General features: G+C 38.3%; 1 protein-coding gene across 1 annotated transcript; it reads right to left on the bottom strand.

Annotated features, from left to right (window-relative positions):
• Window positions 1–1973: 1973 nt before the first annotated feature.
• ccdc69 (coiled-coil domain containing 69) lies at window positions 1974–21979 on the bottom strand. The gene is made up of 9 exons (XM_014996340.2): window positions 21824–21979; window positions 12702–12765; window positions 8634–8812; window positions 7032–7119; window positions 5707–5780; window positions 5026–5127; window positions 4828–4947; window positions 4649–4746; window positions 1974–3969 (listed from the first exon to the last, which is right to left on the bottom strand). The coding sequence occupies exons 1-9, from the start codon at window positions 21842–21844 to the stop codon at window positions 3801–3803; spliced, it is 915 nt and encodes a 304-aa protein (XP_014851826.2). The 5' UTR covers window positions 21845–21979; the 3' UTR covers window positions 1974–3800.
• Window positions 21980–22201: the final 222 nt, after the last annotated feature.

Below are 22201 nucleotides of genomic sequence, written 5' to 3'. Positions count from 1 at the left end.
ATTTTGGGGAACAGTGGAGAGCTAAGCTGTGAAGTTTCCACAATCAGTTATGGCTGAGGGAGAAGGGTGGGAGATTACAGCATGTGTTTTTGTTTGTCAGCCGTTTAAATTCAGTTCAACTGTAAAAACGGAAATAGCATTTTGTGCTTCCCAAACTTTACAGCAATTCTGATTTTATCCAATTGATCTTGACAGATGACCAAATTGGCAACACAATCCCAATCACAGTGTCACTTTTTTTTAACTGACCAGTAAACCAACCTGATCCATTGTCAAGGTGGAGGAACACAAGAACCAAGAATGCAGATGAGATCAAGGCCACAATGAAAGCAACCCGAGTTTCCTTAACACCCCAGCAGAGCCACTGGCTTTTTACCTTCAGGCCATGCTCCACTGACACAGTAAAGACCCCAGCTTAAGGACTGAGTCCAAATACTGTACAATACCTGAACATACTTTTTGGAATCCCAGCATTTCTGTTTTCTAAATCTTTATTAGTCTGATGTGAAGCAGCCTGTTAAAACAACCTGCGTATGCAGTGCAGCGCCCCCTGGAGACAAAATTAAGCTAATCTGATCAAAAACGGGTCAAAATATCTCATGCTTTGATTCATTTTCAACCGTAAACATACTATAAAATTAACTGAATTAAAAATAGCGACCAAACATTGTTTTTCTGACAGACACCGATAAAAAGCCAGGCTTCATCCTTTGTTTTCCTGTTTAAGACGAATAGAACCTGCGCTGTTCCCGTTAGGCTGCGGGAGGATCTGGCTCTTCACTATAAATCGGCTGTGGAACTGAAACAGCTGATCTTAATAGGTAAAATTTTCAGCATGAAACTAAACACTCAACAATTAACTGCCACCTGCCGCCACCTGGCGGTCAAAACTGTATATTACATAATTTTGAAGTCTGGCATTGAAGATGAGCATTTGTTTTAAGTTTAGCTAAACCTAACTCAGGATTTTCTTAGCTCAAAGTACTTGTCTTATTTGGTGAATTTTGAGTTACTTTTTGGTCCTTTAAACATACAACACTTTCTCTCCATAGTCCTTGTCCTCTGTGAATCCCCATAAATGCAAATCCCTGCTGACAATCTTCCCTTTTCCCTATGAAAATCAAAGAGGCATTCACAGTGGAAATCACATTTTCTTTGTTTTTTTAGTCAATTTAAATCAGCATACAGGAGTAAATGATCCCTCTTACAACTGTATATAATAGAGGATTATAAATCATGATCAAAATGTATATTTACCTATCAAGACAAACATGATCAAGGATTCTACTGGATGTTATAAAGATTTACTAAAGTATAATTGTACACAAAATAAGAGATCAACTTTTTCTCTTTTGACTTTTCAGTACAGGAGCCACCACAGCAAATTATGTAATCCTGTCCTTTATACTCTCACTAACTTAATGTCTTTCATGATTTTATTTGACAAACATCATCAGAATGTATTTACTAACTTATTGGGACGTATTCCTGGGAAGAGACAGCTTTCCAGAAATATCTAGACTCATTAAAGGATTAACAAAGTGTTTTGGGCCTTTTTCTGAATTTTGAAAGAAAGAAAGGTTTAATTCCCTAAATTTGAGTTTTATTATCCAACATTAACTTTCAAGAATGAAATGGAGAAACAAAAGTGGTGTTAAACATTTTCAAGCAGTTCTGGAACTTTTTTTTTTTTTTTACAATTAATGAGTCATTTGAGAAACTGTTCTTGAATTACTAAATTGGCAAAATAAGATAATCCATATGGGATACTTTGACATCTACTGACAAACATTCAGGCATCTTCTTTAAGAATAAAATTTAAAGGTTAAAACATGGATGCATTTTGAAGACTCAGGGATGCAGGACATACAAAAGTCTGATTAAGTATAATCCTGAGAACAGATAAATGTGCATTAAAAGACATACTTTATAGATCATGATGACTGGACCACAACAGCAATGGATACAATCAATTTGTTTCATTTTTTATTTTGAAAGCCAAAAAAGTACAAGTATCTACATGAAAACAATCGGCTGCACTATCTGCTGAGAAAAGATAAAAAGCACTTTTGTAACAAGCAGAAATATTATTCAAGACTGTACAACACACCAAAAAACAAGTCTATAGTACAAATTCCTGTAGAAACCTGGTCAAAGTGCTGGTGCATATTGACAGAGCTGACAAAACACTGACAACGTTATCTTTTTTTTTAGGCAACAAATATGTCAAATACGAAAACCTAAATGGTTTCAAAAAATACAAATGCAGCATAATACAGTGACTGTTTTATGATAGCTAACAAGTATGTCCTGATCGTAAACTGGGATAGTAAACATGCTAATAATATGCATTAAATAAAAAGAAGAAAAAAAAAGCTAGCAACCTAACATTAAGCGGATGTGCCATCTAACTAAATGTAATTAATTGAGTAAACTGGTAAAGAAACATACGCATTTCTGACCTCCGCTCTGAAACAAACTGGTGCTCCAATATTAGCATATATTTCATTCAAAACTCCACATTACCATCCATAAGCAGCACAGCTAGCACATTAGCATAACTTAAGATGGTTCAATGAAGCAAGTAAGGAAGAATATTGATCAATGTGAAGCACTAAATGTTGCAACTTGCTATCCAAAGTGATGTAAAATACTTTGAATAGAAATGCAACAAATTTAAACATCCAGTAAAATAACAAATCCCAGAGGCACAAGAGGGTTTTGGGACATTGGTGTCATGTGTTGCTAGGGAATAAGGATGGCATTGCAGGGGGGGAAAAAAGAAGAAAAAAAAGATGAAAAAGTACAGTTATTCACTTCACGGTATCAAACCTTCCAGCATGGCATGAAGGCACAGATTAGAGTCCAAAAACTGGATCCAACATGGCAGACCTGCAGTGGGTCAAAGGCTGATTGCTTATATTTTATGACCAACAATCTGCCATGCCTGAGTGAAAGAAATCTGTTACTCTTTTACAACCAAAATCCTGAACTACTTTCTAACACGAACAGAGAGCTGTCCAACAAATTTATGCGGCAACAGATTCCTTCAAAACCGTCACTGAGCTCTGCAGGGCAGAGGCACGTCCACCGGTGAGAAACTAAAGCAGAAAGTCTGCACGTTAACAAACAAGGCACTTAATTTCCAAGCCCAGAAGATGGACCAATACATTTAGGTAAAGAGTCAATAGATGATTCAGTCTCTAAGTCATTACTGTGAAATAAGTCTGTAAGTAACAGGATTTATTCCATCAGAAAAAAAACATATTATGATCAGCATATCAGACATTTCGATGAGGAAGTTCTTACTTACATCATCAATTAAAGTCAGTGGCTGATCAGGTTACTTTTTGGCACAAAAGAAAAAGTGAAATCTATAATATAGGATTTAAAAAGCTTAAAGCTAACTGACATCAAAATTTGATTTGAGAAACTGGTTTTAGCTTCTCATATGGTATAATTTTTTGTTGAGTTTTACCAGTGTTTATGAAATATTGGAGTATGAAACAATGTTTTGCAAAAAAAAAAAAAAAAAAAAAAAGAAAAGAAATAAAGCTGTGAGTTTTAGCTTTGTGCTGGTTATGAGTTCGGAGATGTTACCCTGCTGGAAACGTTAGAAAACTAAGTTTAATCCAGGATGACCTGATATTGTAAGGCACTGATCCGTTTGCCGTGCTGCTCCAAGGACTTTAAACCGGATCCCAGACGGTTGTCAGCTCAGTCTGAGTCTCACACCCCGAGCAGTAAACCAGGTCAGATAATTCAGAGTCACGCCTTGAGACTCGTGTGTGTGATCAGGGTCATCTGGGGGCAATCTCCTGCATCATGGGGGGCAGGTGGATCCCTGGACATGAATCTCTATGTCTCAGTTTGAACATCAGCTGCTCTTTTTCCTGAGAAAGATTCTGGTTTACTGCCATCTGTCTCTCTAGCGCCACCTTCAGGTCCTGCTGCTCCTTTGAAAACTGCCTAGAAAACAGATAAAGGAAAATTAACAAGTGTTTTAAATTTTTTTTTGGTTGTTTTCTGATCATTTTTGCACAAAGCTATTTTGATAAACTTCTTCATACATTTTTATGAGAAAAATTCAAACTAATCTGTTATAGATTCTTTACATTCGGTGCAAAGTACTACTATAGAAAACCCAAAATTTAGTGTCCTCAAAATGTTACACAAAACTAATAAGAAAATGATGTTCAGTACATAAATGTTATGTTAAGACTGACACAACAATGGGGAACACTCAACATCTAGCCAGCAGAAAGTTAATGACAGCAAACAAAAAGAGGGGAAACCACAAATGATAATTGCTAAAGAATCTGGCTGTTCACAGAGTTGTATGAAAGTATTTTAATGGAAAATCAAAAGGAAGGAAAAACTGTGGTAGACAAAACTGCAGGATAATTTCTTTTTATTTCCTAATGTATTTACATATTTAAATGTCTACCTCGAGCACAAAGTGGAACAAATGTCAAATTTGCACAAAAAGAGCCTTTGTGTTCTAAATAAATAAATTAAGGTTGCCAATATGAAACTGTGATTATTAACTGACAAGAGACAAAGCTGTTGAATCCTCTTCAACACAAATGTTTTGTTAGTTTAGTTGGAAGTTGGCCTGGCCAGCAGATGGCCCCATATTTACACTTACTGAATGAGGGTCTGGCAGTTGTCTATCCGGACCTTCAGGTCCTCGTTCTGCTGCAGAACGTGGACGATCTGGTCCTCCAGAGACAGATTCTTCTCCACCTGAACAGAGGAAAACCAAACATCTTCAGTGGGACCTTTAAGAGCTCAAGGAGCTACAGTCTTATAACTCTCCGAACCTACCAGCTCATCCATCTGCTGGAGCTTCCTGCTTTGCTCCTGCACACGCTCAGCCTTCATCTCAATCACAAACAGCAAAGACTCCTGCTCAGACTCCCAGAATGCACCTGGGCTGCCATGTTCCTGAGCAATATTGAAGAATTTTTACGGAAAACCTTCAAAATTCTGTGCTTTATTTCCTCCAGCTGTGTTCAAAACTACCTGAATATTTCTTTGCAAATTCTTTTTAAAGGTCGACTCTTCAACTCGTTTCTTCAACTCGTTGTAGACCTGCAGCTCAGCCGTTAACCGCTCCACTTCGGCCTTCAGGTAGAGCACAATTACAAACCCAAGTAGAGAAAGTTAGTGAAAACAGATTTCACGTAATAATACACAGTCATCTCCATAGACATTTTGCTGTCCTGCCACTTTAACTGGCCTGGTGGGTGTTATGATTCAGTCACAATAAATCTCCCTAAAAATCATAATGAATTCATTCATATTCATATCTGAATCAAGGTTTCTACTGTTGTGCTGTTCTTAGTGGTGTTTTTATACAGAATACTAACAGTATTCCCTTTAAATCAAAATCTTGGCCTTCCTTTTTTTATTTTATTCCTCTAATAATTTCTATTTTTTTTATCAATTAGAAAATAATTTAAAAACAATGTTCCATGTCAATCTTATCTGTTTTGTAAGTGAAACTCAACTGTGGAATGTAAGCATTCATATTTACGATAGAATAATTTCAATTAAAAAGCTACAAGATTTTAATCTTTGAAAAACCACCGATAGTGGGTTATAAACACCACCATCTTTATTTTTTCCTCATATTCTGACATTTAGCTTTACTAAAACCTCAATATCAGAGAGGCTTTGTGCCTATTGTATTAACACAGTTACCTTGAGGATTTCTTCAGTCGCCTGAAACCTTTTTGTCAGTTCAGTTTTCTCCTGTTCATGTTTGGTCTGCAGCTCTGCGAGAAACAACAAGATGTTTATTTTCAGCAACATCACATGATAAAATACACCAGGCAAACAGTGTACTGTAGAATGGGTTTCCATACTATTTTCACTGACGTGAAGTGGTGTGGGGAAAGAAAAAAAACTCCAAGCAGAAACTTTTCAGATAGAAATTTGAAGGGTGTCAATGCAGCAACTCTCTGAAAATCCAAAATGAACTTCCTTTTGTTAGTTCCACAAAAAAAAAAAAAAAAAATGGAACTTATGTGATGATGAATTTATGTAAGAATGAATATGATGCTGAGTAATGTTAGAGGGCCTGGTTTCTATGGTGATTCTCTCCTTTTAGGAAGCGGGGGAGCGTGTATCATCACTTTATCTGACAAGAAGAGAGAATAAATGTTACGCCTCAAAAAGTCCCTGCCTGAAAACTACAAATTATAAGAAACACATTTCTTAACCAAGGGTGGAAAAACCTTCTGGCAGCGACGCAAGCACATATTTATCTCTAAAGCTGCTCCAGGTGGGAGCAGCTGAGACCTGAAATGTATTAAAAAGACAATTCAATCTCAGTTTGGAAAAAAAAATAAAGAATTCAAGAGTTGAAATATACTTGCGGTGAACTAGAGTTTGGGATTAAATACTCTGTAATGTGGGACAGAAAGACTACCAAAGCCGAGAGAGGCGCTGAGGTTACAACAGACAAGACACCTTTAAGTCAATGCATAGGGTTTACATTTAAAGATTAAGCAGTGGATATGAAAGTAGTGTCTGAATATTTTAAATGATCAAAAGCTATTTGTGACAATTTCCAATTTCATGGTCAAATGTAAAAAAAAAAAAAAAAAAAAAAAAAGCTCAACTTTTTCTGACCTGTTTAAAGGTGGTCCAAAGGAGGCTGCACTTTTTCAGTGGTTTGGCTAATCTTCAATTACAGTCCACAAAGAAAATTTTCGATTCATGTTTTGGCTTATCTATTTTTTTTTTTTTTCTGATGCGTAATGAGTAGTGAACCACAAGTAGTGACAGAGATGGAAGAAAGACACACAGGAACTATGGAGGAATTCTCATGCATTCCTACACGAGACAATTCAAATAAACACAAAGAAGTGCTAACATCCACCCACACAACGGCTTCACAAAGTATTCCCCAAAAAATGTGAACCGACAGCCCAGACGTGAAAAATCCACCCCGAGAGGAATGCAAACGGAGAGCAGGACAAATGAATGAATGAAACAAAAACCGTGACACAGTGAATGTTTACCTTCAACATGCCTCTCGTGTTCTTCTACGGCTGATTTACTTTTGCGTTCATGCAGAACGTTCAGATCAGCTGTCGTCTCTGTTCTCACCTGCAGAACCGGAGATGAGTCAGTTCCGTGACAGAATGAAAGACGGGAGAAAAAAAGAGTGGGAAATTGTGAGTTATACTATGAAACTGCACAGCAGAAGGCGTCTAAACATCTTTTAAAGCAATCTGGATTAATAGTTCTTTTTCATTAAACTTTTTGCTTGAAGGGTTATTTAAAAACTTGAGAAAAGTGGACAAATTAAGTGACAAAATAGAAAACGGATCCAGTGATTACTGCTGAATCAGGTTTTTTTTTTTTGTCCGGGTCAGAGCGAGGACGTAGGCAGACAGTAAAACGTGGCTGACAACATAAATCACATGCAGAGTAAACAACCTCCTGGCTGCTAACTCAGAAGATCACATGACTTAAGCTGCAGGATTACAGCAGCTTCTGATTACGGAGCAGAGTCAAGAGCTCCCAGCTTATTTTCTTGCATACAAACAATCCCATGAAAGGCAAAACTGAAAACCGTGACAGTCGTGACAGGTTTAGAGAAGCAGAAGTGGCTGCAATAGTCGAAATGATAAGGATCTTTTAAATTCAGGAAAAAGCCAAAATGCTGAAAGAAGGAACAAAGGTGCATTAGTTCCACCTATAAATTATAAACGATCTAAAATAAGAGCTTTGTAATGCAGGATTACCTTCACCTGACCATGAAAAATCTAGCGCCGAGAAAAAAAAAAGTTACTTCCTAAAAGACTTGTGCTTTTGCTTTATTTCCTCAACACTTAACACCCATCAAACATTTGAGATAACTCTCACTAAGTTTTTTAAATCAATGTGGAAGAAAGTCACACCACCTTCTATGCAAAGTTTTGGGGCATTAATTGGATTCACATACAGACTTTAAATAGATCCCTCATTTTGATTTTTTGGAGCCATTTAGAGACACTCTTGAGAGACCAAAACTTTCAAAAAGTTTAGATTTTCTCTGATCAGTCCAGAGAATAATGTTCTGAATTTTGGGGGCAGGGGGCTCATAAAGATGTTTACATTACCCTCATAAAAACAGGGTCTTGTTTATTTGGGGAGAGGGGTGCGTGGAGAGGGGCTCAATCATGGTTTTGGCCTTGGAACTTCCCCACAGTTAGTTTCTTGTTAAATCTCCCACTGTGACTGAGGCTTACAGTGCTTTAGATGTTCCGGTTGTTTTGAGACCACCTGTATAAGTCGCCACTCGCTAGCTAGCTAATGCACTATATAGTAGCTACTAAAGGGACTGATTACATCTGTTATCCATTTGTAGACAATGACTCTTGATGACTCAAGATTTGTAGACAATGATTCTTGATGTAGTTGGTGGGAGGCCCAGAAGCCTTAGAAACCTTTTCAGACTGAAAATGTCACACCACGCAACGTTGTTTGTCAGCTGTTCTTCATTTCTTTTCATTGAGATATGATATATTCCTACATTTTTTTAACCATGCTGTCAGACAGATCCTGTTTAAGATATTCTTGATTCAACAGGTCTAACAATCAGCCAGTATTTTCAGTATCAATCAGTGTTTTTTCACCTTATCAAGGATGCTCAGAACAAGTGCGCACACTTCTTCGTCAGTGTGGTGTTTCAGTAGCTCCGCCCTCTCTGAACTCCCATTGGCTGAGAGCACTTCCTTTAAAATCTTCAGCTGCCACTCGAAACGCTCCAGCTGCTTCTCAAGACAAACGTCCAGGTCACTAGACGAACGTTTACCTGCGAGGAAACAAACCAGTAAGAAAAAAAAAAAGAAACTAAGCAAAGCTACTACCTTGTTCCCATGCACAGCTTATACACGGTCCTTACAGGATTAGAGAACCACTAGCCCACTTTAAAAAATAAAAAACAACAACACAAAAATGTTTGTAAAATTAAGGCATTATGAACACAAACATATGAAAGCACTGCAGCTTCAGTTTGAAATTTTTGAATGAAATATCTTCCATATACTAAACCAGTTTATAAAACATTAGTCATGTTTTTGGTACCATCAAGTTCAACAATGAAATTATCTGTTAAGACATAAATAATAAAATTTTTAGATTAAAGCTAACATTAAAAGTCATTATAAACTTGCAAACAACCACACACACACACAAAATTTAAATGTTCCAAACTTTCAACATCAGTCTTCAAGACAACACCATCTAAATCATGTTCACCCGTGGGTTAAACTTAAAGGTATTTTCATTTGTATCTTATTTTATAGGAAGGTCGGACAGAAATGCATGCTTGTCCGAGTTTTGAGAAAATCCTCTATGAATGTTTACTGCGTTCTGTTGGCTTCAGTTGGTTGGATAAATCCTGCAGTCTGTAAGCATTCAGCAGGTCCGGTTAAGTGTACGATTCTCAGTATTTCAGTCACAAAACTGAAAACCGGTCTGTCAGAGTGAACACCTGGTCTTTTCAAAATCTGTGATGACTGTGAAATGGTAAACGGTAAGCAGCTTTGTACTTGTATAGCACCTTATGAAGTCCAGAGGACCCCAAAGCGCTTCACAACACACTCATTCACCCATTCACGCGCACTCTCCCCCACTGAAAATCTGTAATGTGTTACCTGGCTCATATATGTGCCATTTACAGGATAAGAGAGGAAGGACAAGATCAGATATTGAGACATGCACATAATTTATTATACATCAGCTTTCTTGAAGCAGAAATATAAGCTTTAGCAGAAGCTATCCATCATTTGCAGAAAATTATAAAAAAAAAAAAAAATCGAAATTAAGTTTTAACCTAAGCCTAGTTATCATCCTACAAATCAGTCATCAAAATTTCCACAGTTCAGCCCTACAACACTCAGGAAGGGATCCTGACTGTAATTGATTACATTATGAACATGAAGGGACATGACTTTAAACACATAAACACACACAGAGATCATTCATTCCCAATGACGTCGTCTGTTTTGATGAACCCAGTCAGCCCAACAAAAAAACTGTCACAAACTCAACTAGAGCTGTTATTATGACGGTACAACGCTGAACATGAACTGGCAGAGTTCATTTAAAATATGTGCAAACTTAAAAGACTTCAATCTAAAACATGAATCTCAAATGGTGTTTAAACAGAGGAAACTCCCACTGCTATTTAAATTAAATAGTATTTTTCTGATAATCCCAGAACAAAGTGAAGTGGAAACAGGTCAGAGCCTGTCTGCAAGTGAGCTAACGGCCTCAGTAGACTTTATTCTGAAAGATATAAAGACCAAGAGTTGCTCCTTTTAATGTGAACATAGGAGAGAAAACACTTCCTAATGAATCTGTGTTTAAACTGGAATACGGTGTACTGTAGAAACGGATATACAAGCTGTTTCTTTCTGCGAACATGCAGCAGCTGATTCATGGCATGACGACAGAGTGTCCTGTCTGAAATGAGTGGTTTCTGCGCTGTCGTCTAAACTGCTCATAAACAGCAGGAAGTTAGGAAACAAGAGAAGTTTAACTGACTGAGTCACATTTCACTACAGATGGTTCAGGCTCCCACAGCCCAGTTAAAAAAACTAAAAACACTCAGAGGTTGTTTGGTAATCATTTTCACTGTTCACTGATAAGAGGGATTTGTCACCAAGGACCAGAAAGGCTGTGGTCTTTTCTTTCTTTTCTTTTTTTTTTTTTTTTCAAACAAATGTCCAAGTAAAAGGCTTCCAACTTTCAACCTTTGCATTTACATGTTTTTAAATATATCAGTTCATCTCTTAGCCTTGGTCTTACAGGTACATTAACTCTTTAAAAAAAATCTATTTCCCACAATAAAACCCCTAAAACATAAATTCCAAAATATCAATACCTGTGATGATTACAACTCAAAACTAAAAGGATCTATGCAAAGATCCAAATGTGTCAAACCTGATACACTTGGTACCAAGTTTGATACACTTGGTATAAAACTGTGTCAAACATGTAACGTGGGAGTTCTCAAAGAAACAGGAAGTGAAGAAGGTAAGCGAAGTGAAACAGTCAGAAGGAAACCACATTCTGAAACGATCACATTGAAGTCTTGGTGGAAGGAAGATTCATGCTCTGTCAGTTCTAGGCTATAATATACGGCATCATTTCTTTATTTACCAAAAAACTAAACCAGAATGCAGACAAAGTGAGTACAAAACCCAGGCACTAGTAATATAGTCACAGTATTCACCTCAAGAAACATTTTGGCAGTGCGCTTACACAATGCCAGGAAGATAGCATTAGTAATTAAGGACACAATTCACACCAGCCGTGTTTATTCCACTATAATCAATAGTTTGCTTGCCTATAAGGTCCTGGATCATTTGGGGAGGTGAGAATACACAATCAAACTCTGATGTGGATCAAGAAATCCAACTCTGATCTGCTTAAAAACCTCAGTCTCTGTTCTGTTGAAGTGAAATCTGGCATGGTTCATATATGTGAATGTCAAGCGGACCAAAGACCGCTCCAAAATCAGAAAGCAGACTATAGGGAAGGTCATTTTGGGTAAATACAACCAAAACAAATGCACACGTCTAACGCTAGAGGGAGAAATGGCTTGTGGTCTTTTACAAACAACAAAAGAGAAATCCTACAACTACTAAAAGTTGATGTTATGCCATTTTTTGTTTATATTTTGTGAAGAAGGACGCTGCACTTATATGTCTTCTTCAGAGGTTTTCGTGTAATTTCTCTCAGTGGTTCTTGGTACAGCGCCACTACAGGCAAAGGGAAGTACACAGGTTTTTCAAAGGGTTTGGATTATTTGACAGTGCAGTGTCAAAGCAGCTAAAAATGTAAGAAATGTTGCCGTTTTGGTTCCCAGTCAAACCAAGTCTACCAGACTATCAGGTATGAAAACACCCTGAGAGAAGTGAAAAATAACTTCTAAATTATCTGGAAAGGATAAGGAGGTCATTGGTCATCTTTAGCCAAAATGCTCAAAAAACACTTTTGAACCTGAACCCAGCTGTCATGAACAGCGGTGGTTGAGGGTTGTTGATGGCAGAGTGTACTTGAGTTTATCTTAGAGCCACAGCACTTGGATGCCTTGTGCCATAAAGTCGAAAATGGACTCTCCATATACCAAAATGTTCTACAGTCAAATATAAGGCCGTCCGTCCAACAGCAAAAGCTTCTAAGTGTCCTGCATAAAGTACAATCAACAGAATGAGTAAAACACATAAGAATCGAGGTGTTGCAAAAGCCTAGTCAAACTCCAGACATCAACCTGTCTGAAATGCAATGTTCAGCCTTAAAAGAGCTGTGAATAAACCGATTCCTGCAAACCTCAAAGAACTGAAGAAATGTTGGGAAGATGAGTGGGCCAAAATTCTTTCACAACGTGAAAGAATGTGGGAGGCTGGAAACGTCATCCAGGAAATTATTGCTGCTCGGTGAGAATCAACAAGCTGCTGGATAATAGGTTGAACTTAATTTTTTCTCACACCAATTTCCTGTTTTTGTTGAGATTTTTGTCTGTAAATAATGAAGCAGTGTAATGTTCCTCAAAGCTTAATTTAACACCTACTGAAGAACAGATGATTTTTGTTTCGTCTTGAAACATGAGACCATCAGAAGTTAAAGAGCATACTTTATTTCACACCTCATGTGTTTGGATACGACACCTCCCCTACCAGATGGAAACTCACCTCCTTCATCTTGACGGCTGCTGTCCTTCTGTTTCTTCTCTCCTTTCTTGCCTTTGCTCTTTTTCTGCAGAGAGAAAAAATGGAAGATGTCCAAGTTAAATTTATTTTTCCCTTTTGAGACTCTTTACTTTCCACAAGTCTTCTGCTCACAGCTGTAAAGATGGACCAGTTTTGACATAAAGTGATCATAAATCAGATAACCATCAGCAGCGTGCTGTCAGCAAGATACAAATCTGCTGGTGTTTCACAATTGAAGCTGGCACATTTTACACTAAGACTAAATGTTTCCACTGTGCCCTAAAAAATACAGGATTCCCAGATCCAAAATGGGGACAACGTTGTGCAAAAAATACTGTTATATAAGGTGAAATGCAATCATCCATCCATAAATTACTATAGAATAGCTTATCTGACACTGGATTGCAGAGTTAATAGGTATATAAAGGGAACACAGATCTCAAGGAGTTCCCATGGAAGAAAGGACTTGCAGTCTTTCTAGAAAGTCCTTTGGTCTCCCACTTTCAGAAAGTACTAGAAAACTTTCAAAAGGAGGCACATAAAAACCATCCTGAAGAGATAACTCACTCCAGTCCATTTCATGTAAAGGAACTTTATTCCTAACTCCACCTGGATGATGGAGCTCCTTTTCGTAACTTCTACCCAAGATCTTGTTTCAGTCATGATCCATATCGCTTGACTGCTATGAAGGGCTGGAACATAGATTGACCAATAAATTGAGAGGTTTGCCTTTCAGGGTACCTTCTTCTTCATGGCAACAGATCAGAACAACCCCCTCAGGAGCAGATGAAGCTCTGATCTGTCAATCAATCTCACTGATTCCATATTGCAGAAAAGGCATCCAGTTTGGAAACTGGAGATCTTATCTTTGCAGGTGATAAAGTTAAACTGATTCAAGCTATCGTCTTCTTTGTGCACTGAGGTGATTCAAAACTAGAAATAGAGAGGAGCAAAGAGCTCATTACTGCAGATGAAGCCACGATCAATGTAGGCATTGTCCACCAAGATTCTTTAACTCTTGATGTAGACTAAACTTTCAACTTGGAAGGCCTCAGCACATCCTGAAGGTTATAGCTCGAAGACATCAACAGAACTGTATCATCTACAAAACAATGTAATCCTGCTCATAAATACAAACAGAATTGAGACCAGGAGCAGCCCTGGAGGAAACCTCCAAGATGACTGAGCTTCCCTCATTTTGGGGACAATGCAGACACAGATCTTTAGTTATGAAGATACTGTATAGAGGTCTGTAAAAGCAACTCTAGCAAACCTGGCAATGTAGCTACTGTGATACAATGAGGCAGCTATGACTGGACATTGAACTGAACTACCATCACTGACATTCTCAGAGTTCAAAATACATTTTATGAACTGACGAAGAGTGTTAGACAGTCACCCATAGATGTGTTTTAGTTAATTTAAGCATAAAAAGGTATTTCAGGATGGAAATGTAATTTGATCACACTGCATCCAGGATGATCCACTCAAAGAGAACCTGAACAGAACTGCTCTCAATCATTTAACCCCAACAAACTAAAGACTAATGTTCAGCTGGATGAGCAGAATAAGCCCTGATCCTCAGAACAAGAGTAGGAGGTTTCTAATTGTGCTCCACATGAATGAAGCTGTAACTTTCTCTCTTTTACTGAAGCATTATGTAACCTCAGTGGCTGCATGACAACAGACCACTGTTTGTGTTCTAGCTGCTGGCTTTCAATGATTATGTCTAACAAATGCAACAGAAATCACAATACAATATTAAAGAAAAATAATTACTGTATTACAAAAATGACCTGGAATCTTTATTATATAGCCCAGTTTATGTTTTGTAAGAATCATTACATAATTTATCGGACTAACGATATATTATTTCAGTGAGAGAATGATTTAGTGTTTGTACTTAATGGCCTTGTCATAATATGCCTTTGGGATGTTACCATAACTCTCATGGCATCTCCAAATGTTGAGAAGGCACTAGCAGGTTTCTTGAAAAAAATGTCTCTAAACAATCAGCCATTCTAATAAGTGCTTTATGTACATTTTCTGATTCAGAATCTATCATACCAAGACAGACTATTTGTTTTTGAACCATTCGATCTTAAACAAATGTGCAAAAGGTTGTTGACTACAGGTTGGAAACAGGCAAAATCAGCACATCAGCTGAACAGGTGATTACATCAACAGCTAAAGCTCCTGATCATTACTAGATATTTTCAGTAGCTAAAGGTCAGTGGATCAGTAGACAAAAACAACAACAACTGTACATAGTGATAGCACTGTTATCTAGATACCACATTTGATTTCCTATTTTTAACCCATTTCTAGTTTACACAACGTTGCAAATCTCCACAAGCTCCTCTGTCTCCCAGTCCAGACTCCAATGAAGACGTTGTTGATCTGGATTATTTCAAAAAATAAAGAAGATAAACATGATAGATATTGATGACTAAAACCCATCCAGCTCTGCACTTTGTAACACAAACACAGTGAAGCGTGGATCCAAACACTCGCAGAAATCATCTCTGCAGTCAAACACAGAGAGGTCAAACAATCACACCTTAAACCTGGTGCTCCCCTCACACACTACATAAACACTTTATTCAAACTGAGCTGGAACAATAAATATCTGTGGCTCAAACACATCGACGTGGAGAAAGAGAAGGAGGCGGAGGGAGAAGGTGGTGCTGAGGAGAAGCATGTGTTCTTGCAGGGGCCCTGGCCTTCATAAAGGCCATAAATCTCAGCAGAGACTCTTCTGTTTCTGCAAAGCTTCGCCTGCAAGAACAAACCTCACCACACAGAAAAGTACAGCTAAGAGCAGTAACCAGGCTGGGGAGAACATCCAGCAGTCAGCTGATTGGCTTGTTTAAAAGCTGTAGGTGGGGCTAAGTTAAAACCATGATACTTTTAGAAAAAGTGAAAGATGTCAAAGATTTAAGAATTAATAAATCTACCAGAGAAACATTTCCATTCACTTAGTCTGGACTATTATATAACTGCAGTGATCTTTAAAAACAAGCTCTAGCTTGTGCTTCTTACTAGTTTTTAGTAAGAATCACTGAAGACTTTAAAGTATCTAAACTTGACTTAACTCAATGCATATTAACTTATAGAAATGAAACAACATGGCTAATAAACTTATCGCAACATAAGCATATCAGTCAATATCAATAATTATTGATAAGTTTTTTTGTTTTAAATATATTGCCAAACTAATGATTTGAACTTTCCTGTTTTATCCACAGTTTTCACTTCAGCCTATTTAATTTTAAGCAGTTATGAGGCACGAGGGCAAAACAGTAAACTGCTGTTGCAAAAGTGACTCAAGAGGTTGTTGCTAGGTAACCAAAGAGAGAGCGAGTTAGTCGACGCCACACATGATGTCACTAAACAAAATCACCCTTCAAAAATATAATCAGAATAGAAATTATTGAGCTCATTTTATTTTATCACGTGATTAATTGATTAATAGGACAGGTCAGATGAAAACAGTAAACAGAACTCCCAGGCTAAATTAAAGTCTGAACCGCGTCCTGCTGAGATCTGATGCATTAGCTCACCAGCAGTGACTCAGAGGAAACTTATCACAAAGAAATAAAAACTCTGGCTCAGCTGACTGTGAGAGGGTTTACTGTTGGATCATTAAGAGCTCATCGTAAGATGAGTCAAATATATCAAAGGGTGAGATCAAGCAGCAGCTTGGCTTCATTCACGGCTCCTTTTGAAGAATTACAAGTTCCCCTGTTATGACTGAACAGAAGCTCAGCACTTAGAGAATATCTGTGTGTGGTTATTTTCAGAGTTTACTAGCAGCTATCTGCTCCATGATTATTAAACATCTGCTAAACAACAGATGTTCTGGTTCACATCTTGAGCTTCTGGGGCAGCATCATCACAAACTAACCAACAGCTCCCTGCTGGTTGTCTGTACACAATCAGCAGTTCGGGTGTCAGAGGTTCTCACAATTAAATCCACTGTAAGAACATATGTTGAAGTAGGTGACTTCAAAAGATGAAAGAAGTTTTGTTCCTGTTTTTCCCAAATATATTATGTAGGATTCAGACGCTGTTTTAGCAGTTCTGTGCAACACTGCAGCTAAAATTGGGGCTGTTTTCAGAAACACATTTTTGCAGTTTTTGGGGTGGCTCAAATCTTTGGTTTTAACATAACGTTCCCAAACGTCTGAGCCCTCAGTGAGTGCAGAGGACCCGAAGAGTTGTCGTCTTGCACTGAGGGAGAACGAAGAGGGGGAGCGACACGTTTCAACATGTAGACATCAACAGATCAGGGAGCAGCAGTGCATCTAATCTGGTTTCTGTTTTATTCTGAGAGGACAGCTGCATAATAGTGGAGCATATTCATGGATGAACATTGATCCTGTCTAGCTACTGCTTCTCCACATGAAGAGGAGTTAGCTAAAGTGGCTAATCTAACCAGGATGTAACTTTAGTCCTTACATTTGCATGTTTCCCAAGCAGAACCCAAAAAGACAGGGCATCAGAAAATACTCATGGCTTTCTGGAGGAACTGACTAAAGTTCAAACCAGACATGCATATTAACCTAAACTGACCAAGTACAGGGAAAGTTTAGTCTCACTTAATATCAGACGGTGAGAGAAAAAAAAACAAAACATGTCTTTTATACTGTCTGTGTAAACATTTGGTTTCTACTGTATTCCTCGTGGTCAGGGAACGCCTTCAGATTTACCAGGAAGAATTATGTAAAGGGATCTCTGGAGCCTGTTGCTACAGTTACCTGGACACAACTAAGCAGAAAACAACAGATGGATAAATATTTGGATAGATGCACTTTAAAATGTTTAAACAAATAATAAAAAAACAAAAAGTAAATTGTGGTAAAAGCATAACTTATCACAACTAAACACTTTTTATTTTTAATTTTGTTTATTCATAGATTGAGAAATAAAAGGCTTTGGTTCACCTTTAGAAATGAAGGGCTTTTTAAAGTAAAGAGACTTCTCTGATGATAACTCAGAAAAAAAATGACTTTCCTTTAGGCACGTGTCCTTTTAATGAGGACAAGTGAAGTGGTTCCATCATCAAAATATCCTTTTCTCTAAGGACAATATTACAAGAAGATGGGTCAGTGGTACTGACAAAATTAAACATGGCTGCAAGACATAAACTTTGACTAAAACACCCACATATTTTTAGTTTCTCCTTGTTAGATGATGAAGTCTGTATTCTCTCTAGGAAAAGTCAAACTTCCTGTTTTGTTTGTTTCCTGTACTGAAGAGTTTCAAGGTCATCAAGTTCAGCCCAAAGCTCCAAACTTATTCATCCTGTTTAACTTTGAAGCTTTCAGACGACTTCTTCATGCCTAAATCTTGTTTCTCTTTAAACAATTTGGTGAGCAGCGGCCCAGACAGAGACAAGAGATAGTTTCCAGGTTGGGAACAGTGACAACAAAGTCGCATTCAAGGAACAAAAGCTGGACAGGTCTGAATCAACCCACAGTCTGCCAAGATTCCTGTAAGATTTCTGCATTCTATTTCTGTTTGGAAACCAGACAGACTGTACATAAATGCAATCCAAGAGGGATTAAACTTCCAGGCTGGAACTGTTACCTAAAGGTAAACATGTCTGATCAATACATGGTTTTCCAATGTGGTCCAGGTTGCTAAACCAAGCCGGACGTCAGTCTCCCTGACCTGACTGGACTCGAATGCACCAAAACCTTTAGGGTAACAGGGGCCTGACCTTTTTAAAGCAGGAGTGATGTGCACTCTGTGTTTACATCCGATATGTCAGAACTTATTTGGTCTGTTTCAAAGAATAATCCCGTTAAATCCACCAGGGTGGGACGATCAGCCTGCTGGACCGACCTGCTTCTGTTCTCAGCTTATCAAGGATTTACCCGGCTTTCCTGTTACACAACAGCTTCTGGAGACGGCTTCTCTGATGAAGAAATAAGTCTGGAGGGAGGCTAAGGGCTAAATTATTCCTTTTTGTTCTCTTCAACTGAAATCTTCCCGCTAATTGTCAGCTCTTAAAGTGTTGAAAAGATGAGGCTTTCCCTGGAAGATGTTGATTTCCGATTTTCCTTCATTTACAACAGGTTGAATTGATTAGGAAACTATAAGATTATTTCCATTTATGCAACAAAGCAGCCATCTCTGAATATTCTTAGTTTTGTTGCATTAAATAAATCAGAAAACATTTTTTTTTCCTCTCAGTGTTTGACCTAAATTGATCATCAGTCTGATGATTAAAAGAAAATCAGTGGATTTTGATTTATTGGGGAATTTTTTGAGCAGGTCAAAATTCATGCTCAATCATTCCAGACGTCAGATAGCTGGATTATGAAATTTTAAAAACTTTGACTGTTTTGATCAATCAAATTCAAACAAGACTACCCAGTTTAAAGAGTGTTGTGTTGTTTTCTGAACATTTTCTCTGCTTAGTACAGCTTCTCATCAACGTGCTCCAGAATAACATTCTCGAAACTCGGCACAGAAACTCATAATCATGAAGCAGATGTCCACAAAAGCCTCCAAGTGCCCAAATCAGTATATCAACAAATCAAAAAAAAGGAGAAAGAGCACCTATTATCAATCAGAGCAACCTTAAAGTGACAGAAACTAAAGCAAAACGTTTTGAACTCGAAGACAGATCCTCACAACTCACCGCCCCATAAAACCTTGATAAAAACAATTCTGTTCCAGAAAAATGCCTTTTCCTCAATAGATCTCCTGAGATTTCTGATGCATCGTTCCAAATCAAGCAGCTGTTCCCAATCTCACCCTTGCTCTCTCTTATCAGTTTAGTTTGCATGGAAACATTCTTGATCTGACAAGCGAGGTCATTTCTCATCCAGACTACAGAAGCTGCCATATGGTATCCAAACAAAGTCTGTTCCTCCTTTAGGAAAAAACTGTGGAAAACCATTGGTTTGTTTAGCGTTTCCAGATTTGGTTGAGAAATACACAAGAGTTCAGGTGTATGTGTTCCAACTACTCTCATATACAGAGCAACATTTAAAGATTCTTAAAACTTCACAAACAAAAGCTGTTTATTGCCTTTCCATGGAAAAGCAATTATTTTTCATCCAACAGAAGAGAATATTTCTCCATCCATGTCTGACCTTTTGATCTGACTGCCAGCAGGGTCTGCAACAAGGCGCCGTTCACGAGGAACGAGACCGTTTTACTGCCTCCTGTTGATATTTCAGTGATTTCACCCTGAGCTCATCAGCAATAAACCTGAAGGGTTGAGCCGATCCACCCAGCAGAGGAAGATCATTTTAGCCGTTTGTATTCAAGATATAACCCACAGCTCCTAACCACAGAAGAGAGTTGAAATACTAATTTACTAGCAAATTAAAGCTTCGCGTTTTTGCTCGGCTATCTCTTCACCACAATAGACAAGCACTACAACCTCAATACAACAATCCCCAGCTCCATTCTGCCTCCACTCATAAACAAGCCCCAGAGGTACTTAAACTCCTCCACTTGGAGCGGTAACTCATTACAACCCAAAGAGGAGAATACACACACTTTTTTTTTTTTTCCCCACCTGAACACGATGAGCTCAGACTGCCAAGGTGCTAATCTTCATTACAGCTGCCTCACACTCTGCTGCAAAAATCTCTGGTACATGCTGGAGCTCTGTGCTGTGAAGCCAGGAGGATCTCCTCAACTGTGCTAAAAAATATTGATAAAAAAGAAAAACAATACACTCCAATCCACAGAAATATAGAATTAGTGAATTTGCATTAATGACTGTGGACTGAACTGTGACATTATTATGTAAAACACTGGAGAGAAAGGCCTGTCTGGAAGGAAATACAAGAAGCTATTAGAGATGTAGCAATCAAGGTCTTACTAACAAAATCTAGTTTTCCTTGAAGTCCAACATCCTGATTCCAGTTTTGACCTATACAATGTTTGTTTTTTTTTTGTTGTTGTTGTTTTTGTGGACTGTTATCCACTAAATAAAAGAGGAGCACAGGTATTTTGATAGGAGTTTTGAATACAACAGTAAATTGCAACTTTGTCCACAGTTTTGCATCAATGTATCAGACCCTAAATATTTCCTAAAACAAAGGTCTGATTTCTCAGGTCTCCAATCTCACATACAGCTGGGCCACTGGGCTCCAGAAGGAAGTAAACATGATCTAAAAATACTTTTGAATAAAATGAAACTGATAAGAAGCTGTTTAAAGGAGCAATACAGTACTACAGATTGATGGAAGCAGTTCAATATCAGAAAAGATTCAAATAAATCTAAATCAAAGCCAGACTCTGCTACGACAGGTCCACGGGCCTAGCTTTGGACACCACATGGAGTCACTTCTATCAATAACCAGAGGAGGACAGCAGCTGTCAAACTTCATGTTTTCCCTCTGAGAGGAGGAATTACTGCCAGGAGCCCTGCAGGACAGGGTTTGCAAACCATGACAACTGAGTCTGGCATGAGGGTAGGAGATTGGAGAGCACGTTATCACCACTACAGATCCTTCAGAGGTCTTTAAAAACTGAAGAAGAGGACGATGTTTGGCTCAAAACTAGCTTTTTCATTAAACTCCTCCATAGACCCAGGGTCAAGTTCATTCAGGTTCTGGCCACATGTAGTCAAAAGTGAGACAAAATAGCTTGAGTTTTGGTTTGTTTTATGATTTATAGACTAAAAACAAGGCAGGAAAATGCCCAGGTTGATGCAATGTATTTTACATCTTTATTTCTCATTTTTAAAATACCTTATCTCAAAAAATGCTGCCTTTACAGATTTTAGTGTACTTGTTGTGTCTGGAGTACTGATATAGAGAGGGGGCTGGGGGGAGGCAGGCGTGGGAAACCCTGGGATTCAAACACGAAGCTGATTGAAAACAGATGTTCACAAACCTTATGCCACATTTTATCTGCTGGACAGAAACCGACCAAAGCCTCCGGTCTGTCCGCCTGGTTCTGGTGCAAATGAGGGTTGACATATGTTGGCTCAAACCGAGCTCTGGACGCCGCTTACCGGGAGCTGCAGCAGCCGCTGGCCGCCCGCTAAGAAGCATCCTTCTGACAAACAACCCGAACTTCCCCCTGTAACTCTCCGCGGTGCTTTAATCCTTTTCAGCGGAGTTTCTCACCTTGCTGTGGCTGCAGCCCATTCCTCCACCACCTCGGAGCTCTGCTGTTGGCTTCTCTCCGGTGCTCCGTCCCGGTGCTGCGGATCTGCTGATGACAAACTTTCAAATTGAAGAAAAAAAACTTGAACGCAGCGCGGTAGACACTGACCAAGGGGTGGGGCTTATCGTGGTGCATTAAAAGACACTCAGTAAATCTAAGCATTACACATTTATTTACGTATTTATTTTGTGTGCTTTTTATATTACGTGCTGGGCGGCGCTTGATATTTTTCTCCATCCTTTCTTTCTTTACTTTGTCTGTCTTTCATTCATTCTGATTCTTTCATTTATGTTTTAAATTAATTATGTTGCTTAATTTAAATGGAAAGTATTACGTAT

Source organism: Poecilia mexicana, unplaced genomic scaffold, assembly GCF_051168715.1.
Source record: "Poecilia mexicana isolate PSO_F unplaced genomic scaffold, ASM5116871v1 scaffold_10, whole genome shotgun sequence".
In the NCBI taxonomy this organism is placed as follows: Eukaryota; Metazoa; Chordata; class Actinopteri; order Cyprinodontiformes; family Poeciliidae; genus Poecilia; species Poecilia mexicana.
Note: the sequence above shows the minus strand (reverse complement) of the source record. Positions and strands in the feature narration are given on the sequence as shown.

What these genes read in the sequence shown, in the direction of transcription:
- ccdc69 (XM_014996340.2), bottom strand. Translation starts at nt 21,844, where the DNA reads ATGGGCTGCAGCCACAGCAAG. An exon ending in TTCTGAGCATCCTTGATAAG is followed by an intron (nt 7,120 to 8,633) that starts GTGAAAAAACAC and finishes CCGGTTCTGCAG; the next exon opens with GTGAGAACAGAGACGACAGC. An exon ending in AACTGCCAGACCCTCATTCA is followed by an intron (nt 3,970 to 4,648) that starts GTAAGTGTAAAT and finishes TCTGTTTTCTAG; the next exon opens with GCAGTTTTCAAAGGAGCAGC.